This window comes from Lynx canadensis, chromosome E2, assembly GCF_007474595.2.
Source record: "Lynx canadensis isolate LIC74 chromosome E2, mLynCan4.pri.v2, whole genome shotgun sequence".
In the NCBI taxonomy this organism is placed as follows: Eukaryota; Metazoa; Chordata; class Mammalia; order Carnivora; family Felidae; genus Lynx; species Lynx canadensis.
The window spans coordinates 12,653,235-12,681,158 of NC_044317.1; the positions used below are offsets into that span (position 1 = coordinate 12,653,235).

Consider the following 27,924-nt stretch of genomic DNA (forward strand, 5'->3'; position numbering starts at 1 on the left):
TCACAATTATACCTTACGTTAGAGCTCCTCCTCTTCTTCATGGGACGAGAAGAATAAGGCTCAGAAGTTAAAGGGTTTCCTAGTCTTCAGAGCAGCAAAGATTATAACCGGGTCTTTCCTTAACTCGGAACCTGTGCTCCTAACCGGGGCTCCTACCCCTTATCCAATGCTGCCTTCTTCCCTGGGTAAGAAAGGTTCTGAGGCAGGTGGAAGGCAGCACGGAGAGATGCAAGAAGAGACTCTCAGGTTTCGGAATACACCTGATCGTGTAAAGTTCACGTCTACACACAAAGTTTTTTGTTTTTGTTTTCCCCCCACCTACCCCCGTCACTGAACAGGCGACATACTCTACCGGCCATCTTGGTTGTGGCAATCCCAATTCCTTTTTATTCTCCTGTGACGACAACCGAGGGAATTATTCATAGCCGCCCTGCCCAGGCTTTTTAAGGAACTCCAGCAATTTCCCCGGCAAAGAGCCTCTAAGGCCCAGGGCGTGGGCCGTTTCAAGCGCAGCCTCCTCGGGGGCTCTGCTCTCAGTACCCCGGTCGGCGCCAGCAGAGGAGGGGCTCGGGTGGGCCCCACCGGGCCCCGCCCCCTCATTTAAATACGCGGCGCCGGCGGGTGCGTCGAGCTCGCCGCGGACTCAAGATGGCGGCGTGTGGACGTGTACGGAGGATGTTCCGCTTGTCGGCGGCGCTGCAGCTGCTGCTGCTCGCCGCGGCCGGGGCCCAGAAACTCCCGGGCCAGGGCGGCCACGGCCAGGGCCAGGGCCCGGGGGCCAACTTTCCGTCCTTTGTAGGGCAGACTGGAGGAGGCGGGCAGGCGGGTCAGACGCTGCTCCAGATGCCTCAGTCATCTCAGCTCCAGCACCAGCAGCAGCCACCGCAGCAACCGCCTCAGCCGCCGCAGCCGCCTTTCCCGGCGGGTGGGCCTCCGGCCCGGCGGGGCGGAGCGGGGCCCGGCGGGGCTGGCGGGGGCTGGAAGCTAGCGGAGGAAGAGTCCTGCAGGGAGGACGTGACCCGTGTGTGTCCCAAGCACACCTGGAGCAACAACCTGGCGGTGCTCGAGTGCCTGCAGGACGTGAGGGAGGTAAGGAGGAGGCGGGACGGAGCCGGGAGGGCCAGGCCTGGTGCGGGCCTGAGGGTGTTGCCGGCCTTGGAAGCCGCTGACGCCGGTCCGCTGCTTCTCTCTCTTCCTCTGTGCTGCACTCGCTCCTTCCCTCCCCGTCCCTAGCTAGCTCCCCGGCGCATTCCGAGAAGAGGACCCCCCCCCATCCTCATTCGCCGGGGCGGGGGTCTGGGAGTCAGACCCTGGCTCCTGGCCGCTATCTGCGAAGGCCCAGAGCGTGTTTATGTTTGCTTCGGTCTTTTGTGTGATGCTCTAAGCACAGTAGCTCCTCGCCGAAGACCGGCTTAGAATTTTGCTATTTGTTTCGACTTAGACAATTTGTAGCAGCCCTTTTAAACATGAAAAAAAAATGGTTGTCGTACTTAAGCCGTTAAGAAACGCTCTTCTGTTTATTGGCAGTAGGTAAGGTTTGTTTAGGTAGCTCGGGTTCTGTTCTGATGTGTATTGTAGTCCAAACATCGAATTTACTGTCTTTACCCTATTCTTTTCTAATTCGCAAATTCTTACTATGAATACGTGCTGAAACTAATGTATGCCTTTTATTTTCTTAATTTCTTTTGGTCAATTTGTAGTGCATCTCAAGTTTAAGCTGTTACTCCAAGTAATTTAGAGTCCCAAAGCTTGAAAAGTTGGGACAGCAGTCGAAGCTGTAATACCTATACAGTATTTGTGATTGGGTTGTGGGATCTTGCCTTTCTGACGTCTGAATATGATTTTAACAGGACCTCTTAATGAGATCTAGATTTGATATTCTTTAACGTGATTCAGTTAAGTGACACAGAGAATGTCCTTTCTAGATTTAATGCTGCAGTATATTTGACAATTATCAAAGTGTCGGAGCAAATCTGGTAGGGGTTTGTTTTGTTTTAAGGTTTAGGTGTATAGAATTAGGCCCAAAGGTTGACAAATAGAATGAAACTGCTCTTGATAACAGTTTCATTTGGGGAATTGTATCAGAATTGTCTAGGGTGTTCATGATCACGGGAAGACCACTGGTTTGTAGAAAATTGCTAGCTTTGGCAGTACACCCCTACCCCCATCCCACTGTGGTATCTGCTTTATCTAGTATTCTATACAGAGTAGTTCACAAGAGGAAAAGACACACATAATCAGAAGACAGAAAGGAAGTTTCCAGAGCCAACAGAAATGTGGGGCCGCAGATGACTTCTCATCTACAGTTTGAAGACTAGAAGGATAATCCATTGTTATTCCTTATTTTTCAGCTTCTTTTCTTGTAGATACAGCTAAGATTCTTAACTGTCAGGCTTCTTGGAGTTTTCTGTTTGGTCTCTGAGGGTGTATAATAGATGTTGTTCCCTCAAAGTAGGACCCTAATATTGGTGACTGAACACTTTGTTAGTGGTTGTGGCAGAAACAGGATGTTATTAGGGAAAGTAGCAAAAAGTGGCCCATGCATGGAGTACATGTCTCTTTCTTTGTGTGCATTAGGGGCGTTTGGAAACCTCCACTTACGGGAGCTGGCTTCCTTTGTCATGCATGTAGAAGTGTGTAGCAGCATATGTAATCCATAAATAACTTAGATTTGGCCACTTTTTGGAGTCTGTTTAATTTTGTGGACACCGTCTTGCATTACTTAGTGTAAAGAACCTGGCTTGAAGATGTAGTCCCTGCTCCACATTGACTGTGAGATTCTCAGCAAAGATATTTTTCAGTAACTATGTTGTTTTGTTTTGTTTTTTCCTTTATGGGGATGATATATAAACTCCTTGAGGGTAGTTAGTAGCTCCTATATTTCCTTTGTAACTTTCCAGAGGACCTAATTCATTGCTGAGACTTAGTAAATATTGCCGACTGATTGAGGATGAATAAACTAACGGAGTCAGTTTTAGCTCCAGAGGAAGAAAGAAAAGGTGTCATGTAATTTGGAGGTGGGGTATTTTGGTGAGCAGGGCTTTCCAAATTTCCAATTTAATTAATTTTCCTATAATTTTATAAACTTAAAAGTTGAAAGAAGAGTACCATGAATGACTGTGTTATTTCTCAGGAGGTGAAACCTTTTTTTTTTTTTTTCTTCTGTTTTAAGTAGGCTCCACATCCAAAGTGGGGCTTGAACTCACAATCCTGAGATCAAGAGTTGCATGCTCTACAGACTGAGCCAGCCAAGCATCTGGAGGTGGAACTATTTTGAAACTACTTTTTCTTCCTTTAAAGACGGCAGAAGGAAATTTTAACACACTTAGTTTGAGAATTAGTTAAATCTCATTTATATGTTTGAAAGAATATATCTGAATTAAAGAAATAAACTGCCTAGGCACATTTGAAGTAAAATTATGGAATATGTTTTGTCTTTGCTTTTTGGTAAGTGGGACTGTTTGATAGGGAAGTTGACATAATGTGCTTCTTTATCCTTTTGGATACAAATTTGGAGAAGATTGTTCTCTGTGTACTTGCTATGAAAATTATGAAAAGGCAAAGCGTGTGAGTATTTAAATGGTAGTATAGTAGAGTTGCCTAGGTGGCCCAGTCGGTTGAGCATCTGACTCTTGATTTTGGCACAGGTCATGATCCCAAGGTTGTGGGATTGAGTCCTGTGTCAGGCTCCGTGCCCTCTCTCTCTGCGTCTTCCCCACTCTTGCTCGCTCTCTCTCAAAATAAATAAATAAAACATAACAAAATAATAATAATAAATGTTAGTATAGTAAACATTTTTATTTTGAAAAATGTTGTTTTTAATGTTTGTTTATTTTTGAGACAGAGAGAGACAGAGTGTGAATGGGGGAGGGTCAGAGAGAGAGAGAGACACAGAATCTGAAATAGGCTCCAGGCTCTGAGCTGTCAGCACAGAGCCTGACGTGGGGCTCGAACTCACGCACCGTGAGATCATGACCTGAGCCAAAGTCGGAAGCTCAACCGAGTGAGCCACCCAGCGCCCCAGTAAACGTTTTTATTTTGAAACAAGATGGGAGTATATAGTGTTAAGTCTTAAGTTCAGATATTTTAAGGTTGTACTGTAGTGTAGTGTTCAAAGTTTTATAGTAATTCACTTACACAAGTTATTTGCAGGTATTTATGGTTACCTTTAAATAATTTCAACTGATACTTTCAGTTTATTTAATGCATCATGTGCCAACAAATTAAAAATCTATGTGTAAAGTATAGTAAATTTGCAAATGGGCTATAGTTCACAGCTTTTCCTCACTTTGTCCATTATTTTGAAGGTTATGTGTTATGTGAGGGATTTTTTTTAATCCTCTCAGATGAAGCATGCTTTTTTTTTTTTTTTAATGTTTATTTATTTTTGAGACAGAGAGAGACAGAGCATGAACGGGGGAGGGTCAGAGAGAGGGAGACACAGAATCTGAAACAGGCTCCAGGCTCCGAGCTGTCAGCACAGAGCCCGACGCGGGGCTCGAACTCACGGACCGTGAGATCGTGACCTGAGCCGAAGTCGGCCGCCCAACCGACTGAGCCACCCAGGCGCCCCGAAGCATGCTTTTTAAAAAAAAAAATTTTTTAATGTTTATTTTTGAGAGAGAGACAGTGTGAGCGAGGTAGGGGCAGAGAGAGAGAGGGAGACACAGAATTGCAGCAGGCTCCAGGCTCTGAGCTGTCAGCACAGAGCCTGACATGGGGCTCAGGCTCACAGACTGCTAGATCATGACCTGAGCCGAAGTTGGATCAGCTGCCCCAGATGAGTCCTGCTTTTTAAAAGGTCAAGGATAGGGGCACCTGGGTGGTTCAGTCAGTTAAGTGTTCTAATCTTGACTTTGGCTCAGGTCATGGTCTCACAGTTTGTGATTTCAGACTCTGCACTGACAGTGTGGAGCCTGCTTGGGATTCTTTCTGTCTCTCTCTCTGCTCCTCCCCTGCATGCTCTCCATCTCTCTCTCAAAATAAAAATACATAAATAAGCAAACTTTAAAAGGTCAAGTATACCCAATGGGTGCACTATTAAATAATAGATGTAAGAGTAGTAATGGTAGTATAGTAGTCCCAGTTATTTTTATATACATATACATATGTATATGTGTATACATTCATGTATATTTACATACTTGTATATACATATAGAACTAATGGTAGTTCTAGTCATTAAAAAAATATAACAAGGATGTATAAAGGGGAAAAGGAAAAAAATATACTCTAGGCTATTCTACCAGGTGGAGGAATAATAATACCAAAGAAAGAGAAGATACTGCTGTTTAGTTAGTATTTAATAAAGAGATAAAACATGCTTTGTATTGAGAGTAATTTTAAGATACTTTATTTTGGCTGAAATGACCAGTATTATCTTGTGTTTAGAAGTTTCTGATGGAGACATTAGTTTTTGGGGAAAAGTTTATTACTTATGTGTATAGTTTTTCTTAGCTTTTTATTTGTGTTGTTTTTTGTTGGGTTTTAAAACAAAAAACTTTGTGGGGCATCTGGGTGGCTCAGTTGGTTAGCATCTGACTCTTGATCTCAGCTCAGGTTTTGATCTTAGGATCGTGAATTCAGACCCTGCATTGGGCTCCATGCTGGGTATGGAGTGTACTTAAAATTAAGTAATTAAGTAAGTAAATGAATAAATAAATAAATAACTTTCTGCTATGGAAAATTTCAAGTATATACATAAATAGAGTACTATGGTGATTCTCCATGGTATGCATCACCCAGTTTCAACTATCTCTACTAATTTTGTTTGTATGGCACAGGAGTTGGGAGACTGGCATCCTTTAAAGCAAGTCCCAGATACTAACTACTTCAATGTGTATCTTTGACAAGGACTTAAAAAAAAAAAATGTAGATACTTATTTAAGATATTTTATGTATTGAACAGGAATTAACATTTAAACATTACAAACCATAAACCTGCTCTTAAACTCATAGATGAGAATTTTTGTTACTCTCTTCTTTAAAAAATTTTTTTTAAAGATTTCTATTTTTAAGTAATTTCTACACCCAGTATGGGGCTTGAACTTACAACCCTGACATTAAGAGTCACACACTCCACAAACTGAGCCAGCCAGGTGCCTCTATTCTCTCTTAACCTTTCACTTAACTGTATCCTAAGATCATGTTCTGCACTGTCTGTATCATCTCATTTAATGCTCTTGATAGTCCTGTGAGGTGAATATCTTATTACCTTAGTTGAGAAACAGGTTCAGAGAGATGGAGTGATTTGTCTGATGTTATGTCCTAAGTGGTAAGACCTGGTATTCAGTAAGTTCTTTTTGACTTCAAAAGACCTTATGCTTTGCAATCTACCATGGATGGTTGCAGCTAAGGAAATTGAGACTGTTGAGAATGCCAGGGGTTCAGAAATGTACACAAAATAAGAAGAGTCACCTGGAATTAGAATCCTCTTTTCTTCACTACCAAGAACAGTTGGGTAGCAACAGCTCCTATGCATTGGAATATTGTAGGTTTCTCAGGCAGACAGACCAGCATTATTAGACAAAGCTAATTTAATTTATTAGTTTAAGTCCATCATGAGCAGAATTTCTGCTTAATGAAAAGATTTTCAAATCCCATCTCACCTTAAGCAGGATTTGTACTAGTATAATGGAAAAATTTAGATATATTTCTCTACTATTTGTATTGAATCCATGGAACAGCACAGTGAACTAGGACTAGAGCTGGCACTGCCGTTAGGAAACCATATGACTGTGAGCAAGTCTTCTTACCACTCTGAGTCCCAGTTTCCTCATGTATTAAATGACAGGTTTGGGTAATACACTTTGTAAGACCCCTGTTATTTAACCTGTACAAGTTTCTTATATCCTCTGCATGCATATGTCGTATGGTTGCTAGGATTTATAGGCATACCATCTCCTGATTCCTTTTTTTTCATGGGAGGAAATAGTGATATGAATAATGCAAGTGGCAGTTAATCCAAACATTATTTGAGTTTAGGATATATTATGATTGTTCTGTTTGAGCCAATGTGGAATTTCCTCCAATGCTAACTCTCAGTGGTTGGAAGCAATCTAACCACAAAATCAAGGCATTTTTGATCTCTTGTTCTGCACCTATCATTGTGAAAGAACACTAGTACTTTAAGACACCGCCACTGCTTATAATTGGTTTGATAAATGAGATTATAATCAAGAAACAATTATATAGGAGAGTGTTAATCCCTTGATGTCTTATAGACAGTAGATTCTTTAGGGCAATGAAAAGAGCAGAAAATTAGGATTTAAACTTGGGTGGAATCCAGCTCTGCTACTCTAAGCTTAAAAGTTTCCTGCCCCCTTGGTACTCCTGGGTGGCCCAGTTGGTTACACGGCTGACTTCTGCTCAGGTCATGATCTTGCAGTTCGTGAACTCCAGCCCTGTGTCAGGCCTCTGCTGTCAGCTTGGGGCCCATTTTGGATCCTCTGTCTCCCTCTCTCTGCCCCTCCCCGCTCACACATGCTTGTGTTTGCAAGCCCACTGCTTCTCTCTCTGTCTCTCTAAAAAATTAAAATTAAAAAAAAAATTTCCCCTCGCTTAAATTGTGACTGTCTACTTTAACCATGTCATAAGTGAAGATATACATGAATTTTTGAGTTTGATGTGACAGTTATATTTTTCTAATATACACTAAACAAAATATATGGCAGTTAAAGTATACAATACTAATACCATCCGAAATTATCTTGCTTACCTTTTATGTACCTTTTACGGTACATGCTTTGGAAAATGCCAAGACTGGAATATCTCTTAATAGCTCTGATACTTTGTGATTCTGTGATCTGTAAGAAAGCAATTATGTGCAAGTGAATTCTAAGCACAGGTGAAAAGGGAAAATGCTTTAAGAAATTTACGGGGTTGTACTGTCTGAAATAGAGAGCTTGAGAATTTTTTCAGAGTCCAGATTGTAAAGGGTTTTACATATACCACTGGCTTGTTTTTCAAGTAAAGCCCAGAAATGGGATGTGTTTTCATCCCAACCTGAGATAAAAATATTCCTGCAGATAATTGAGAGTTACCTATAAAATACCACTGTTATTGATGAGGAATACTTTTGTTAATCTCTACACCCCACATGGGGCTTGAATTCACAATCCTGAGGTCCTGAGTCACATGCACCCCAAGAAATAACTTTTTTTAAGAAGTCTCTTGATAAAGAGTGCTTAATAGTATATATTGCTTAATAATTCATTGTTTTTTTGGAAGAAAGTAAAATACTTGAACAGTCTGAAAGATAAAATGGTACATTTCCTTTTGTATATTTCGCCTAATGTGTTCAAAAACAATTTAGCCAGCAACAATCCAAAAAATAAAACTTACCTGTTTATTTATTTAAATATTTATATTTGAGAAAGTGCAAGTGCAGGAGGGAGGGACAGAGAAAGGGGGACAGAAGATCTGAACGGGGCTCTTCGCTGGTGGCAGCGAGCCCATTGCGGGGCTCAAACTCCCAAACCGTTTGATCATGACCTGAGCTGAAGTTGGACACTCAACTGACTGAGCCACCCAGGTGCCCCAAAACTTACTTGTTTATATGAGATATTTATATATTGAAAAAGAAGCAATTAAAATGGGTTATAGGATGTCATGCAAATTAGTTTTTCTTCCTTCAACAAACATTTATTGAATACCTACTATGTGTAAGACACTGTGCTTAATGTTAGAGGGTATAAATACATGGTAATTGTTAGCATTTATTGAAGGCTTTTTGTGTGCCCTGTGCTAGCTAAGAGACCAGTTTTCTGGGCATTATGTCTCATTTAATCCTATCAGAGATGTATTATTATTATATAATTATTTTTTAATGAGGAGACTGCCTCAGGGCTAATAAATAGTGGAATTAAGATTTGAAAGCAAGTCTGTCTAACTGTAAAATAGCTCATTCTTCTTCCTTGTGTCCCTGTGGTGGTCCAGTGTGGTAGTCACCACTTACATGTAGCTGTTGAGAAACTGACACATGAATTGTCTGAATTGGGATGCCCTATAAGTGTGAAAGACACACTTGATTTTAAAAACTTAGTACAAAAAAAAAAAACAAATTTAAGATATCTCATTAATTTTTATATTGATTACATGTTTAAATGACAATTTACTTTGGATATATTGGGTTAAGTGCTTTATTAAAGTCAATTTTTTTTTATTTTTTAATATGACTATAACAAGGTTTAGATGTGGTTTAATTATATGTCTATTAGGGCTGATCTAGAAGAAGAAAAAGATAGTTTTACTAAAAATTATTAATATAAGTTATAAAATAGTATCATAGAAGAATGGTAAATTAAATGCTATGGGCATTTGTGATATGAGTAGAAGAAATGGTTGGGAGAATCAGAAAAAAGCTCTTCATTCTTCTTAAATTGGTTATTCATATCATGAAATTCCTTTTTTTGTTTTTTTTAAGATTTTATTATTTTTTTTTTTAATTTTTTTTTCCCCAACGTTTATTTATTTTTGGGACAGAGAGAGACAGAGCATGAACGGGGGAGGGGCAGAGAGGAGGGAGACACAGAATCGGAAACAGGCTCCAGGCTCTGAGCCATCAGCCCAGAGCCTGACGTGGGGCTCGAACTCACGGACCGTGAGATCGTGACCTGGCTGAAGTCGGACGCTTAACCGACTGCACCACCCAGGCGCCCCTAAGATTTTATTTTTAAGTAATCTCTACACCCAGAGTGGGGCTCAAACCTACCACCATGAGATCAAAAGTCTCATTCTGTACTGACTGAGAGCCAGGTACCCCCATATCATGAAATTCTTAATTTAGCTACCTTAAAATGTCTCCTAATCTGGTTTATGGATGAATCTTGTCTTCCCTGTGTCTAAATTATGAATTGTAAGGGGCGCTCCTTTAGCTTGAGAAGAGCAATACTCATAAAACTGGAAGTCAGTAAGTGGTTCATCTTTGGTTGAGTTACATAAATTTGAAACCTACGAAGGAAGCTCAAGTGATGGTCCTCCGAACAGTGCCAGTACTAATCCTTGTATCTGCATCAAAATAGAGTGTGGAGGAACAAGAAGTGTGGACTGGAATCTAAAAACAAGAGAGCTAGGCATCTATTTTCATTCAGTTTTAATAATTTTATTGAAATTGGAAAGTTATGTTAGATTGAATTCATAGTATTTATAGTACTTTCTCCTAATGAAGGCTTGAATAACATGTATAACTCTTTGTAGGGGAAGTCATAGTGAAAATGGGTGCTGACTTGAATTCCTGGATCTGTACACTTATAAAATAGAACAGACTCTGAAACCGTTTTTGTGTTCCTTTAAAAAAAATAACAAGTGTGATATATTAGAATCAGAAGCAAGATAAACAGTGAGTTGAAATGGTATATAAGAAAAATTAACCAGGAGAATGTGCATACAAGCTATAATCAGTTTAAGTGCAGAGTAACAACAACAACAAAGAATAAAAGAAAAAGAAATGTTTAAAGAAAGATACAGAAGGTGTTTTCATTTGTAACTTAAGTTTAACTAGAAAGAGCCTGCAGGTCACTTAACAGAATTCACAAAGTTCCTGCACTGTCCAAAGCAGCTCTGTAATGAGACAACCACTCTGAAGTGGACAGAAATTTCAAGGAGGGAGAAGGGGATGTAAAGGAGGGCTTTAATTATGAACAAAATCTGCCATCTGTTAAATTAGTGCCATCTACTGAGCACACCTATTAAGGGAAGATATAAAAATCAGAATTACAATCCTGGATTTAAATCCCAGCTCACTTATCGCTTACTGTGACCTTGGACAAATTAATTTCTCCAACTTTCAATTTTCTTATCTATAAAACTGAGATATGAAACCTACTCCCACAGGGTTATGGTGAGGATCAAACTTTTTAAAATATGTAGACCATGCATCAAATTGCATTTGCCCATAAATGGTCTTTGCCTTCCCTTTCTCTTTGTTGTTGCAGATGAAATTGTTCAAGATGAGGTTTTATGTTCACTGTTTTAAAAGAAATGTGAAGTGAAATGTAATGTGTCACACCTTTTATGTAATTCTTCCTAGGCTCCTTCATGAAAACTTTAGTTGAACTTACTTGAAGAGAAAGATCAAGAACATTTAGTCTTTACTGAGTATTAAAAATGTGTGCACTTTGAGATTATGGAGTGCAAAGGAGTGAATTCTCTGGGTAGAGGAATTCAGTTCTACCAAATGTTCTTCAGTTCTCATGGCCTAAATGATGCCTAAATTTGGAATATACTGCCAATCAGACAAAGAGGAAAGTCCCGTTCTTAAATAGGAGAGGAAAAGAATTAGTTCTTGTATTCTGAAGACAGCATTACTTAACGCAGATCCTCCCTCTGTAGAATGGAATGACTAAGAACATAGCTTTTTATTAGCTGGGAAAAAGAACGCATTGATTCTCTCTTTTTGCCCTTTGTAAAACCAGATAAATTTCAAAATCACTAAAAATTTCCTGAAAATTGGCAACTTTTCAGAGGGGAGTAATATGTAAAGACTTTGATATTGCTAAGGTTGCAGCATTCTCTGGCTTGTGAAACAATCTATATTAAAGTATAAATACATAAATTAATCATACATTAAGGGCATTGCAAAATATTTGCAGTATGTAAGCCTTCTTCTTGAGGTTATTTGGTAGCAGAATTCATTTTGAATAAGTGTTGAAACAGTTAAAATTCCAGTCTCCTATTACAGTTGATTTGTTTATTAGGAACTCACAGTTGTTTATCATTTTAAGAAGTTTCAAGAATTTATACTATTGTATATTGATTTCCAACTTGAAAGCATATCTAAAATGGGAGAAAGTAGAGCAGTGAAAGCAGAAGTCAGAAGACATCGGTGTGGTTCCCTTCCTCTTGTGGAGACAAATTTACATTCTTTAGTGGGATGATCTATGCCTCTTTCTCCAGCTCTGCCTCCTGCTAGCTCCTGCAACATCCTGCTGTTCTCCCACACAAATCCATAGCCTAGTGGGGTAGGCTTCCAGAAAGCACTGCCTTATAGCTTGTGAGTTTACAGTTTTTATGTAAACAACATTTGTTGGTAAAGATTTTATATTCAGTGATTTGGGAATATTCTGCCCCAGCATATTGTTTAGTATCTTTCCCTTTGCTTGGTCCACTGCCCCTGTGCCCCTACCAGCATTTCTAATATTTGATCATATTTGACTTACAAAAAACAGCAGTTTCATATGGTTCATCATAGTAGTTCCGATTTTGAGTAAATAGTATATGTGTTTGCAGCAACTTCATTGTTTACTCTTTTGTATCTTGAAATCTACAGCTAAGAGTGAGGAGATAGGATGAATTAGTCATTTTCGTGTAGGGCTTCACCTTTGGAGTCTTCCTGAAAATTTTCCCCCAAGCTTTTCATTTGGTTTACCTGCCCCCAGAAAAAAAGAAGAGAATCGGTGTAGATTCACTCATCACTTGTAAATATTTATTGAGCACTCACTGTATGGGTTAATTGATGAGTGGGATTATCTGGCATAAAAAAGATGACTTGAGAGTTTTGTTTCATATAAAATGATGTATTCCAAAAAACTTCTTAGCTCTTTTTTTTTTTTTTAAAGAAGAATAAACTTTTTTTTTTTTTTTTTTTAAACGTTGGCACGAGATCATGACCTGAGCTGAAGTCGGATGCTTAACCGACTGAGCTACCCAGGTGCCCCAGCTTTTCTTAACTCTTGGCGTAGGGGAGGGGAGATGTGGGACCAAGTGTAATGTCAGAGAGGAACTCACCCTAATATGCTTGCTTTTTATAAACTAAGTATTCGCCTAACAATCTTCTCCCTAAATAATTACTATGAGTCATGTAAGTTGCTATTCAATATGTGATTTATGGAATGCTTTTTATATTATTTCCAACTCTTGACAAAATATACGGTAGATAGGACAGATTACCAGCCTTATTTTACAGATAAAAAAATGAATCAGATGGATTGTGATTTGTCCAAGTCATATAAGTTTTAAGAATAAGAGCTAGACTCCAACCCAGATCTTTTTAAATTTAAAGCCTCTGTCTTTCTGTGTTATCACACTGCTTTGCTTTTCTCTTTCCTTTTCTTTTTTTTTTGAGGGAGTGCATGAGTGAGGGAGGAGCAGAGGGAAATGGAGAGAGAGAGAATCTTAAGCAGGCTCCACACACCGTGAGATCCTGACCTAAGCAGAAGTCAAGAGTCAGACACTTAACCCACTGAGCCACCCAGGCACCCCTCCACAGTGCTTTTCTGATAACTTTTACATTTACATACATATTTTCATTTTGTTTTTTATAACCCTTTTCCATTTTTAAATAAATCTGTCAATAAATTTTGAACATATACTATGTGCCTGTTATTTCTTCAAATAGTTTCTCTGTCCTTCCTCTCCTGTGCTCTAATTTTTCATAGGTTAAATTGCTTGCTATTGTCTCAAGTCTTGAGGATCTGTTCTTCACCCTCCCCTCTCCTCTCTCCTCTCCCCTGCACCAACAATTGTTTTTTCCCCTCTCTTTCATTTTGGATAATTGCTATTGCTGTATCTTTGGGCTTTCTTCCGTGGTCTTCAGTCTGGTAAAGCCATCTAATGTATTTTTCATTTTTGATATTTTATTTTTCATCTGTAAAATAGATTGGGGTCTTTTATATAATATTATATAGTATCCCATTTCTCTCTTTATTATGTTCATGTTTTCCTTTACAGTCTTTTTTCAATTTTACTTTTATTTTATTTTATTTTTTTTTAATGTTTATTACTGAGAGATAGAGAGACACAGAATGTGAGCAGGAGAGAGGCAGAGAGAGGAGGAGACACAGACTAGGAAGCAGGCTCCAGGCTCCGAGCTGTCAGCGCAGAGCCCGACGCGGGGCTCGAACTCACAAACTGCGAGATCATGGCCTGAGCCAAAGTTGGTCACCCAACCAACTGAGCCACCCAGGCACCCCTTTAATTTTGCTTTTAAGTAATCTCTACACCCAACATGGGCTTGAACTCACAACCCCAAGATCAAGAGTCACGTGCTCTACCAACTAAGCCACCCCTTCCTTTATAATCTTTTTATTTATTTATTTATTTTTGGGGGGGGGGGAGAGAGAGAGAGCACATGGGTGTGCATGCATGTGTGAGCAGGGAAGGGGCAGAGAGAGAATCCCAAGCAGGCTGCGCACTGTCAGCGCAGATCCTGACATGGATCACAAACTGAAAGCAAGTGTTGGACGCTTAACTGACTAAGCCACCCAGGCACTCCTACAATCTTCAGTGTATTTATAATAGCTGTTTTAAGGTCCTCATTTGCTAATTACATCAGTTGTCATTTCTTGGTCTTTTTCTACTGATTAATTTTTCTTCCTGTGGGTCACATTCTTGCTTCTTTGCATGTGTGGTGGTTTTTTTATATTGACCACTGTGCATCTTACATCTTTGAGTGCTGAATTTTGTTGAGTTACTTTAAAGAATGTTAGATTTTGTCTGGCACAGAGGTTACATGCAGATCAGTTTGAGCCTTTTGAGGCTTGCTTTTAAGCTTTGTTAGGGTAAGTCTGGAGCAGACTGTAGTCTGTGCCTAATTGAATTCTACTATTAGGATGTGACTCTTACGGGACTCTACCCAGTGTCCCAAGTTATTTAAGGTCTCTCTTTTCTGGCTGCTGGGAATGAACTACTGCCTTCCTTGTGTGAATGTCAGGAATTAATTGGTCTATTCGCTTTTCAGTTTTTTTTTTGTTTGCCACCACACGTGCATAGATAGGATAGGACAAAACCCAGGGTGATCCCTCCGCGGATATCCTGTATTCTCTCTTTTCCAGTACTCTATCTTGCAAGTTCTAGTCCTCTTGAATCCATTGAACTTTTGATTTCTCTCCTCTTCTCAGTGAGAACACTAGATTCTGTCTGGGTTCCCCCTCCTGTGCTGCAGCCTAGAAACCACCTCCAGGCAGTAAGCTGGGGTAATCATCAGGTACACCTTGTTCGTTTCCCTTCTCTTAGGGATCACAGGCCTATGCTGCCTGTTGTCCAGCCACTGAAAATTATTTTATATTTTGTCTACTTGGTAATTAGTATGGGGGCAATTCCAGTAATCCTTCATAAGCAGTAGTAGAAATCACTGTGACTTGAATTTTAATTTCTGACATATCAAATGGGAATGAATAGGGGTAATTTGTTAGAAAAGGAGATCGTGAATTTTATAAAAATTGTAAAAAATGTATAGATCTTTTGACCCAATAGACCTTCTTCTGAAAATTTATATATAACAGTATGAACAATGTGTAGGAAGTATTTGATTGATGATTTCATTTTTTTTTTGTAATAGCAAATAATTGGAAACAATCCAAAACCTCTTAATAAGGGGGTGATTAAATAAGTTATTGTGTATCCATACAATGAGCTATTGTATTGCTGTAGAAAAGAAGGTGTTTATGCCAGGTATGGAAAGATCTTCAAGATCTGTTATTAAATGAAGAAAGTAAAGTTACCACTTGGTATAGTATATTATTTTGTAATCAAAGACAAAGTAAAAAGAAGAAAAATATTTATTGGTATTTGCTTGTATTTGCATTAGAATGCTCTGAAAGGATACAGAAGAAACTAGGCTATTGGAGGATAAAAATGTGTGAGAACTTTCCAATATGCCCTTTATATTTTTAATTAAAAGAAACTTGAGCCAGATATGTTACCTATTTGACGTTTTTAAAAATTAAGTTAAAGATCTTTATTGCCCTATGTTGACAAAACTACTTTAGCAGGAGAGTGCCATAGGTATAATTTTGTTAAGTGTCAAGGGGTCAGCTTCTCTCTAACTGGGTTGAGCCAAGCCTTTTACTAACTTAGAAGATAAAAGATTTCCTTTCGGTTAATGTATTACTTAGGGCAAAACTAACTGCCACAGTGAATTCCAAAATATCAGTGGCTTAACATAGGAAAAGTTGTGGGAGACTGTCAGCCATCTGGTGATCCAGAGACCCTGGCCCCCTCCAATCTTGTTTTTGTTTCCTAGGGCCTTTTTTTCCCAGTTAAAAAAATTTTTTTTAATATTTATTTATTTATTTATTTATTTATTTATTTATTTATTTTTAGCGTGAGGTGAGAGAGAAAGAATCTTAGGCTCCACCCTCAGTGCTGAGCCTGACCCATGGGGGCTTGACCACCCAGGCACCTCCCCGTTTTGTTTTTTTGTTTTTTTTAAATTTTTTTTAATGTTTATTTATTTTTGAGACAGAGAGAGACAGAGCATGAACAGGGGAGGAGCAGAGAGAGAGTGAGACACAGAATCTGAAACAGGCTCCAGGCTCTGAGCTGTCAGCACAGAGCCCGACGCGGGGCTCGAACTCATGGACCGCGAGATCATGACCTGAGCCAAAGTTGGACGTTTAACCGACCAAGCCACCCAGGCACCCCATCCCCCTGTTTTTTTAACCAACCACCTTCCTTCCTTCCTTCCTTCCTTCCTTCCTTCCTTCCTTCCTTCCTTCCTTCTTCATATAATCCACATAACATAAAATTCACCCTTTCAACCTCCTGTTCTAAAAATCCCTGGCCCTCAGGTGATCACCTCTCTTATTCACATTCCAATGGTGATACCTTTTCAGGTGCAGGTACCTAGATACACCGGGGACGAGTAAGTACTCCCAGTGACAGTTTGGTGCTGTGAAAAGGAGAACAGAGCACACAAGTCCTGCAGACAGCTAGCAAGCTTTGTCTTAGTTGTCTGGGCAAGTCAGGTCAGTTTCATGTGCCAGCCTTTGATTTGTCACATGAAGAAGTCAAGTTCCTTCCCATTTTCTTTAGGAAGGTGAAAGTTGATAAACAATCAGGTTTTTCTTTTTTCTGTTCTGAGGGTGTAGGAAGTTTTTTCTTGTGATCAGTTTTCTGTGTTATAGTCTCTTTCATATAAAGTATGGAAGCAGTTTCAATAGTACATAATTGATCTCAGTTCCAATTTTATAATATTTTTTAAATTTATTTTTTAAATTTGTATCCAAGTTAGCATATAGTACAACAATGATTTCAGGAGTAGATTCCTTAATGCCCTTTACCCATTTAGCCCACCCCCTTCCCATGAGCCCTCCAGGAACCCTCTCTTTGTTCTCCATATTTAAGAGACTATTATGTTTTGTCCCCCTCCCTGGTTTTATATTATTTTGCCCAGTTTCATAATATTTGCTGAGGATCAGGCAAATCTTGACCTGTTCCTGGTCATTAAGCCCCAAGCCCTAGGTTAATGAAACAGTCTTCCTTCCTTCCTTCCTTCCTTCCTTCCTTCCTTCCTTCCTTCCTTCCTTCCTTCCTCTTTTTTTGGTGCCATGGTTTTTAATCCATCCTTCTTCCTTCCTTCCTGGCAGCTAGGGGATTCCCATTTTCTTCCGAGTTTACCTATGACTTTGAAAGGACTTCGTTTATACTGTTTATTGATGAAGGCTTTTCAAGTTATGTTCTTGCTGAAGAACATATATGTTGCTAGAACCTGAAGTTGTTGACTTTTGAGGCAGCCCATTCTTTGGATAACTGACCTTGTTCAAAAGGGACAAAGAAATTATACAGGGCACCTGCTCTGTGCTTATGTACATTATCTTGTTTAATGACCACTGTTTCTAAGAGGTACATTTCATTTTAGCCCCCATTTTATTATGTAAAATTTCTTTTTTTTTTAACATAATAAAAACTTTATTTATTTATTTTTTTTTTTTTATGAAATTTATTGACAAATTGGTTTCCATACAACACCCAGTTCTCATCCCAAAAGGTGCCCTCCTCAATACCCATCACCCACCCTCCCCTCCCTCCCACCCCCCATCAACCCTCAGTTTGTTCTCAGTTTTAACAGTCTCTTATGCTTTGGCTCTCTCCCACTCTAACCTCTTTTTTTTTTTTTCCTTCCTCTCCCATGGTCTTCTTTTAAGTTTCTCAGGATCCACATAAGAGTGAAAACATCTGGTATCTGTCTTTCTCTGTATGACTTATTTCACTTAGCATAACACTCTCTAGTTCCATGCACATTGCTACAAAAGGCCATATTTCATTCTTTCTCAGTGCCAAGTAGTATTCTGTTGTGTATATAAACCACAATTTCTTTATCCATTCATCAGTTGATGGACATTTAGGCTGTTTCCATAATTTGGCTATTGTTGAGAGTGCTGCTGTAAACATTGGGGTACAAGTGCCCCTATGCATCAGCACTCCTGTATCCCTTGGGTAAATTCCTAGCGGTGCTATTGCTGGGTCATAGTGAGGACCATTCACACTGTTTTCCAGAGCGGCTGCACCAGTTTGCATTCCCACCAACAGTGCAAGAGGGTTCCCGTTTCTCCACATCCTCGCCAGCATCTATAGTCTCCTGATTTGTTCATTTTAGCCACTCTGTCCGGCGTGAGGTGGTATCTGAGTGTGGTTTTGATTTGTATTTCCCTGATGAGGAGCGACGTTGAGCATCTTTTCATGTGCCTGTTGGCCATCTGGATGTTTTCTTTAGAGAAGTGTCTATTCATGTCTTCTGCCCATTTCTTCACTGGATTATTTGTTTTTCGGGTGTGGAGTTTGGTGAGCTCTTTATAGATTTTGGATACTAGCCCCTTGTCCGATATGTCATTTGCAAATATCTTTTCCCATTCCGTTGGTTGCCTTTTAGTTTGTTGTTGTTTCCTGTGCTGTGCAAGAAGCTTTTTATCTTCATAAGGTCCCAGTAATTCACTTTTTGCTTTTAATTCCCTTGCCTTTGGATGTGTCGAGTAAGAATTGCTACGGCTGAGGGTCAGAGAGGTCTTTTCCTTAGCTATTCTCCTTAAGGTTTGATGTTTCCTGTCTCACATTTAGGTCCTTTATCCATTTTGAGTTTATTTTTGTAATGGTGTGAGAAAGTGGTCTAGTTTCACCTTCTTCATGTTGCTGTCCAGTCTCTCCAGCACCAGTTGTTAAAGAGGCTGTCTTTTTTTTCCATTGGATGTTCTTTCCTGCTTTGTCAAGATGAGTTGGCCATAACGTGTGTGGGTCTAGTGCTGGAGGTTCCTATTCTTATTCCATTGGTCCTGTGTGTCCTGTTTTTGTGCCAATACCATGGCTGTCTTGATGATGACAGCTTTGTAGTAGAGGCTAAAGTCTGGGATTGTGATGCCTCTCCTGCTTTGGTCTTCTTCTTCAAAATTCCTTTGGCTATTCGGGGCCTTTTGTGGTTCCATATGAATTTTAGGATTGCTTGTTCTAATTTCGAGAAGAATGCTGGTGCAATTTTGATTGGGATTGCATTGAATGTGGTAGATAGCTTTGGGTAGTATATTATGTAAAATTTCAAGCATACAGAGAAGTTTAAAGAAATTGTACATTGAAAAAAATCATACATTGAACACTCACATACTCAATCACTGAAATTCTATTAATATTTACTACACTTGCTTTATCACATAAAGATGTTAGTTTTTTTAAAGATATCTGTTAGTTTTTTTAATGTTTATTTATTTATTTTGGGAGAGAGTGCACATGTGCTCATAGCGAGTGGGGGAGGGGCAGAGTGAGAGAGGGGAGAGAGAATCCCAAACAGGCTCTACACTGTCAGTGCAGAGCCTGATGCTGGGCTTGAACTCACGAACTGTGAAGTCATGACCTGAGCCGAACACTTAACTGACTGCGCCACCCAGGCGCCCATGTTTTTTGTGTTTTTTAATATTTATTTATTTTGAGAGAGAGGGAGAGTGCTCACACGCGTGCACGAGTGAGGGAGGGGCAGAGAGAGAGGGAAAGAGAATGCTGAGCAAGTTTACGAGCTGTCAGGACACAGCCAGCCTCCATCTCATGAACCATGAGATCATGACCTGAGCCAAAATCGAGTGGGACGCTTAACTGACTGAGCCATCCAGGTGCCCCAAAGATGTAGTGTTAAACACTTACTGTAAGCTGGGTGAAAAATTGTATTCCATGTCAATTTTAATTCATAGTTTTTATTATACCTACTAAACAAAACATCATCCTACTTCCAGAACTTCAAACAAACAAACAACCAAACAAACAAAAAAAAACACTCTTGCAACTTAGTAGAAAGCAACTGAATTTCCCTTCTTGAAGTTAGGAAAACCAGTGTCTTTTCTGAAGCCAGGTGGCTTCATTCAGCCCTGGAAAGCCAGTATCCTTAGACTTTCCTTTTTCACTCAGTTTCTCAAGATGTTTTTTTCATAGTTGTCTGGTTCTGATGTGTTCTTTCCATTATTTTAAGTATCAGTTTACGTAACTTAAAAGGAATTCCAGATGCTTTAAGGTATACCAAACTTGGGAAATTGAGCTTTCTCCTGAGTGGCAGACCCTGCAGCAAAGCATGGCAATCTGAATTGATACATGTTGGAACTTTTGCTATTATACATGAGGGTTTAGCCATGCCACATACATGGTGATTTGTAGATTGCCTTGAGGTAGTGAGATAGATTTATTCTTTAAATTAATTAGACATATCAAGTAGGATGTAGCAAAAATGCAGAATTGTTATTCCGAACCAGTATCCTCCATCACCCAAAATAATTGTTTGTTTAATAATTTAGTTATAATAATAATAGTTTCTATAGGATGTTGTTAATCTTTTGTGAAATGTCTGTGTTTAGTTTACTTTTTAAAAAATTCCATTATTCATTTCTCCATTGGGTGATTGAGAGATCAGTATTTTGTGATGATAAATTAATTCTGTTGACACGCTGAAGTTTAGACATAGGTTTATTCTGTATTTCTTGGATTCAGAAGATGGGCTTGTCAGGTGAAAGTTTCTAAGTCATTTAGTATGATTGGATATATGTTAAAATGCTTTGGTGTTAGTAATGACTCCTTTTTGCCAGAAGGTGTTTAAAATGTAGGGTTCTGGGTTATTTTTTCTTTAATATGTGGTTAGGTTACAAACTAGAATACTTGTGAAATGATGCTACTTGTTGAGGCAAACAAACTCATTTATATAAAATGTATTTATATGACATTTATATAATATTTCTCCCCAATGGTTAATTTCTTTCCTTGCAGCACTTTGAATTCATCATGTTTCTAGCAGAAAAAAAAAGAAAGTAAATTCAACCATGGCAAATGTTTGCTATCAGCACAGAAACAGATTATTCAAGAAATAGTTGTGTGTATGGTTTTTTATTTTTTATTTTTTAAAATTTACATCCAAATTAATTAGCCTATAGTGCAACAATGATTTCAGGAGTAGATTCCTTAGTGCCCTTATCCATTTAGCCCATCCCCCCTCCCACAACTCCTCCGTAACCCTCTGTTTGTTCTCCATATTTAAGAGTCTCTTCTGTTTTGTCCCCCTCCTTGTTTTTATATTATTTTTGTTTCCCTTCCCTTACATTCATCTGTTTGTCTCTTAAAGTCCTCCTATGAATGAAGTCATATGATTTTTTGTCTTTCTCTGACTAATTTCGCTTAGCATAATAGCCTCCAGTTCCATCCACATGGTTGCAAATGGCAGGATTTCATTCTTTTTGATTGCCGAGTAATACTCCATTGTATATACATATATACCACATCTTCTTTATCCATTCATCCATCAGTGGACATTTGGGCTCTTTCCATACTTTGGCTATTATTGATAGTGCTGCTATAAACATGGGGGTGCATGTTTTCTCTTCTTCGAAACAGCACACCTATATCCCGTGGATAAACACCTAGTAGTGCAATTGCTGGGTTGTAAGATAGTTCTATTTTAGTTTTTTGAGGAACCTCCATACTGTTTTCCAGAGTGGCTGCAGCAGCTTGCATTCCCAGTGCATATAGTTTTTGCAACAACATGTGGTCATTTTGCACATATTCAAACTAGTGATGCCCATTATTTAGTGTTTGTTTGTATTTTGGGGTTTTTTTGTTTTGTTTTTTGTTTTTTAAAGTTTATTTTGAGAGACAGAGAGAGAGTGGGGTAGGAGCAGAGAGAGAGGGAGGGAGAGAGAATCCCAAGCAGTCTCTGCCTGGAGAGTGGGGCTCGAACCCATGAACCATGAGATCATGACCTGAGCCAAAATCAAGAGTTGGCCCTTAACTGACTGAGCCACCCAGGTGGCCCAGTATTTGTGTTTTTAATTCTGCCCCACCCGCCCACCCCTGCCCCACAGCAAACTGATTAATTGGTGAGCAACATTTAGTTATTCATTGTAATGAATTCTTAATATCCGATTTTGGTCACACAACTTAGTTTAGACAGTTAGTGGTTATTTTCAGGCTGTTAGGCCTATTCTGTTACTAATCGTTTATTTATTGATGAAGGAAAGTATTTGATTAAGGATGAATATATATAATACTTTTTAAAATTTGGAGTCAGAAATCCATAGATGCTAAATTACTTTGTGCAGGTCAATTTGGTGAGCTTGTTTCTTTAACTGTAAAAGTGAGCAGTTGTAAGGAGTAAAGATTGAGTGAGATGTACTAGACTTGAAAGCATTTTGTAAACTGGAAACCTTTCTGTGGTTTATAAAGATCTCTACTACTTATCAGGATGTTCTTGTGGGAGTTGGCAGATTATTTCATGTCAATTTAGGGTTACTTGGAAGAATTTACGGGTCTTTCAATTTTGGAACAGCTTATGACAAGTATTTAAAAATTATTTTTAGGGACGCCTTTGTGACTCAATTGATTATGCGTCTGACTCAGCTCAGTTCATAATCTCACAATTCCTGAGTTTGAGCTCCGCGTCGGGTTCTGTGCTGACAGCTCGGAGCCTGAAGCCTGCTTCAAATTCTGTGTTTCCTTCTCTTTCTGCCCCCTCCCTGTTCCACTCTGTCTCTCTCTCAAAAATAAATATAAACATTAAAAATTAAAAATTTTTTAGATAATTTAAAGTAAGTATTCCCATTAATGTATGATTAATTTGATATTTGTATGTAACTTGGATTTGATTTAATATTTTGGATTAGCGTTTATAGGCTGGTTTTTATGTTAATGATAAGTTTAGTGATAGAGGCCTCTTGGTGTTATGTGTCTACACCGTTTGGCTTAACTTGAGGGCTTAGACCTATGTCTGTATTTGCTTTACACTTTTAACAAAGGTAATTATATGCAGTACCATTTCAAAACAGGTTCTGTGTTTATGCCACTATATCATCCTTATACCCTTTCTCCTTTGTTTTCATTTTGGGCAAATTACCTAATGTCTCTGGATTTAATGTTACACTGGAGATAAACACAGAACAGTTCGATTCCTTGTTTAGTTCCTTTTGAAAAACCAAATTGGAATTCTTTTTAAAAATTGGTGGCAAAATTCTCATTGTCTTTTTTTTAGTTTGGATATGGTGTGAGGACAGACTTATTTCATAAAGTTCAAGGAGTGTGACTGTAAGGTTTTTGGTTTGGTTTTAAATAGTGTTTAGGGACGCCCAGGTGGCTCAGGTCGTTAAGCACTGGACTTCAGCTCAGGTCCATGATCTCACGGTTTGTGGGTTCCAGCCCTGCGTCGGGCTTTGCGCTGACAGTTCAGAGCCTGGAGCGTGCTTCAGATTCTGTGTCTCCCTCTCTCTCTCTGCTTCTCCACCACTCGCTCTCTTTCAAAAATGAGTAAATGTTAAAAAAAAAAATTTTTTTAAAATAGTGTTTAATCATGAACCGAGGTCCATTTCATTCTCTGTAAGCACTAATTTTTGCAAGACTGTTTGATAGTCTTCCCTTCCTGCAGAATTCTTGGTCACATTTACTAGTGGTTTTCTAGTTATGTGGTACCTGCCTGACTGTTTGCCTACCTGTGTATTCTTTTTCTAATCCTGAGGTATTCTAACTTTAATAATGCAGCTTTTTAGTTCAGGAAGTTGTTTGTATTAAAACATGAATCAAATTATGCAGGCATGGGATTAGATCTTTTAGGTGTAGTATAAAGGTTTTGAAAAATGAATCTTTTCAAATTTTGTTAATATTTCTCTCTCTGTGGTTCTTAACTATATATAATGTGAAAAATCCGTCTGGGAAAAACACTATACTTAACATTAGAAAACCCACTTTATTTATTTATTTATATTAAAATTTTTTTAATGTTTATTTTTGAGAGAGAAGAGAACACGAGCAGGGGAGCAGCAGAGAGAGAGGGAGACACAGAATCCAAAGCAGGCTCCAGGCTCTGAGCTGTCAGTACAGAGCCTGACGTGGGGCTCAGACTCAAAGACTGCCAAATCATGATCTGAGCCAAAGTCGGATGCTCAACCGACTGAGCACCCAGACGCCCCTAGAACAATCCAGTTTAAATTATTGGTTTAAATAATGAGAAAGTAAGCCACTTGATTGTGTTACATACTATTGTATTTCATAAAGATTTTTGTATCATAGCATAGTGACATATTATGGTTGACTTTTTTCTTATTTTTAAGGATATGTTTTATTTATTTTGTATAGAAACAGTTTTTTTGAAAAGGAAATGTGAAGTTTCTGAATGAAGTATATTATACTGATAGATTTTTCTAATGTTGAACCAGGCTTCATCTGTTGTTTTTGATAGCAGAATTTAATTTGCCGTAATTTTACTTAGAATTTTGAATCAGTGATCATTAGAATTTCAGGACAGATTTATAAAATGAAATTTTTGAAACTATAATTGATAAGAATATTATAAATAATAATATTAATTGTACCTTGGAAGAAACACATCCTAAGAGATGGCTTGTAAATCTGTTGCCAACAAAACTTGGTTAATTAATATTAGGCATTTGTGATGCAATTAATAGTAACATTTCCAAGGTAATATTACTGGTGGTGGTCTGCAAGGAACTTAGAATAAAGGGGATTCAAAGAGAAGGAAGAATCAGTGTGTTTCAAGCCATGGCTAGTGGGAAGAGCTGCCCTGAGTAGCTGACATTAGTATTCATGGCAAATTGAGGTTTTTAGTGAAATGTCTGCATTCATTTAGATTTGTTTTTGAGAGAAATAAGAAGTTCCTGAAAATTATGGGTTTGGATAATGGCATGGTAAAATGATTTTTGTGTTCAGTGTAGATTGACATAAGGAAAATATGAAGGAGCTCATTGAGTAAGCTGCTTTTGTAATTCAACTGTGAAGTAAAGACCTGGACAGTGGTGGTCTAGTAGTGATGGAGATGGGATTGATGGGAGACTCATTAGCTAGGAAACATTAGAGTACTTCTGTACATTTATTTGAAAATTTTGGGTAATATTGTTTATTTCACGTCCAAAACTTAATGATGGGTGCTGGGAATATGGTGATTTTCATACCCCTCACCTCCCACTCTTGAAAAGACATGCTGTCTGCTCTCATGGAATTTTCCATCTAGTGGAAGAAGTAGCCATTAAAGAATCCACAAAATAAATGGAAATTAGAGCTATGAGAAGTGCTGTGAAAGATAATTATGTGGACATTTGATTAATCAGAGTCAGGAAATATTTTCCCGAGGAAATGATTGAGCTGAAGGAACACTAAGGCTTAAGCAGGTGACAAGAAGTCAAAGTTTAACTGTTAGGGCTATCTCCAAAAATACATAATTCTAGCTTGTATTGAATTTGAAATGACAGCCAGGTATTTCAAGCAGTTTCCAGTAAGAGGATGTAAATTTGGAACTACATCTTGAACTGAATCTAAATTTTAGTCATTGAGCTTAAAAGGCTGTAGTTGGAGGTATGAAAGTGGTTGGAGCCTCTTAAAGAATGTGTAAATAGAAGAGTATGATTGCAGGACTGAGCCTGGGGAATGCTCACAATTGAGGGTTGGAAAGAGGCTTGTGAGGGAATTACAGGCAACAAAAGGAGTGGTTGAGAGTTAAAAGAAGATTTAGAAGAGTTAATTGTGGAAACCAAGGAGGGAAATTTTAGTTGTGGGAGCCAAGGAAGGAGAAATTTGAAAGGAGGTGGTAGTGGTAGTAATCAGTAGGGTAAATAGCGGATAGTTAAGGTTGATAACTGAGAAAAGAGCATTACTTTTGTCAAATTGAGATAGAACAGTTTCTATAGAATCCAAATTTGGACTCTTTGAGACTGTTTTAGTCTATTTCAGAAGTTTGTTAGAGGCAGGAGGGGAGACTATCTGGAAGGAGGATATCCTAGTTAAATAAAGATTTTTCACGATTAAGGAAATAAGTTTATTTTAGTTTAAGAGGAACCAATAGAAGGTGAAAGATTGGACGTGCTGGAGAGGGAAGAGGATGAATATAAATGCTTATACAAGAAGAAAGGGGTGAGCAGATTCAAATCAGTTTGGTAACAGAAAACAAGATATATAATTTTTTTGAAGTACTAAAAGGCTATACCCCTGGACTTTACAAATCTTACCAGTTCCCAAGAGAGTTGATATCTCAGGTTTAACTTAAGATCCACAGAGTAAAGATTATTCTGCTTTTCTTCTTTTTTTTCCTTCCTCAGAACTCTTTCATTCTAAGTTAAATTTCAGCAAAAGTAAAAGATGTTTAGCTCTATTGTTCAAAATAATTGTGTAGCTACTTCTAAATTGTCATAGTGTTAATATTGCAGAGTAGTTTTGGGGTGAATCCAAACCCTGGAGGCTTTGCACCCCACAAATAATGCCTGGGTGATCTCTTAAGAAAGTAGACAAAAATGGCTTAAATGCCATTCTGGAATAGATCCAGAACAGTTGGGAAAAGCACCACAAGCAGCTCCTGTAAAGAGAAATTGTAGCTTTAGGAATGTAAAATGTCAGGATCACTAAGAGTAAACATTCTGGATCTAGCTAGAAGTTTTTCAGTACATTATATAATACCTAAACTTTCTCAGTGCGTCTCCTGATTTTGTGTCTGTGTAGAAGGACCTAGCTTTGGGGGGCTCTAGGGACTTAGTTGGTTAAGTGTCCAACTCTTGATTTTGGCTCAGGTCATGATCTGACAGATTGTGAGCCCTGTGTCAGGCTCTGTACTGACAGCATGGAGCTTGCTTGGGAGTCTCTCTTTCTTTCTCTCCCTCTGCTCTCGCTCGCTCTCTCTCTCTCTCTCTCGCCCATGTGTGTGTGCATGTGTTCTCTCTCTCTCAAAAAATAAATAAATGCATAAAAAAATAGTAACCATTGTAATGAATGTGAAGTGATATCTTATTGTGGTTTTGATTATTCCCTAATGATTAGTTTTTGTTGAGCATCTTCATGTGCGTATTGACTATTTGTATACCGTCTTTGATTTGTATACCTTTGTTGGAGAAATGTTTAAGTCTTTGCCTATTATTAATTGGGTTGTTTTTGGTTGTTGAAGTTGTAGGAGTTCTTTATATATTCTGTATATTAACCTCTTATCACATAAATAATTTGCAATTTTTTTTCATCCCGTGGGTTGTCTTTTTCACTCTGCTGATTGTGTACTTTGATGCACAGAAGTTTTTAATTCTGATGTATTCCAGTTTATTTTGTCGTTGTTGTCTGTGCTTTTGGTGTCATAGCCAAGAAATCATTGCCAGATTCAATGTTATAATAAATGTTTTCCCCTGTGCTTTTTTTTATAAGAGTTTTATAGTTTTAGCTCTTACATTTAGGTCTTGGATCCATTTTGAATTAAACTTTGTACTTGCTGCTGTAAGGTAAGGGTCCAGCTTATTCTTTTGCATGACGATATTCAGTTTCTTTAATACCATTTGTTGAAAAGACTGTCCTTTCCCCATTGAATGGTCTTGGCATCTTTGTTGAAAATCATTTGATCATATATGCCCAAGTTTATCTCTGGGCTCTTTATTCTTTCCCATTGGTCTATGTGTCTTTATGCCAGCAGCACAGGTTTTGTTTGTTGTTGTTGTTGTTTGTTTTTTGTTTTTTTGGAGGGGAGGGGCAGAGGGAGAGAGAGAGTCTTAAGCAGGCTCCACACTTGGCACTGAGCCTGACATGGGGCTCGATCCCACGACGCTAGGATCATGACCTGAGCCAAAATCAAGTGTCAGGCACTCAACTGACTGGATCACCCAGGTGCCCCAGCACCAAAGTTTGATTACTATAGCTTTGTAATAAGTTTTGAAATCAGTAAGTGTGTTTTGGCTATTCAGGGTAGGGTCCGTTGGGATTCTGTATGAATTTTAGAATGGA

At 38.6% G+C, this 27,924-nt stretch overlaps 1 protein-coding gene across 1 annotated transcript in view; it reads left to right on the plus strand.

The window, feature by feature from the left end:
- The first annotated feature begins 644 nt into the window (after nt 1-644).
- GLG1 (golgi glycoprotein 1) overlaps nt 645-27,924 on the plus strand; it is a 152,560-nt gene continuing 125,280 nt past the window's right edge. The window contains 1 exon segment of the mRNA XM_030298555.1: nt 645-1,089. Coding sequence (XP_030154415.1) covers nt 649-1,089 — 441 coding nt within the window. The 5' untranslated portion in view covers nt 645-648.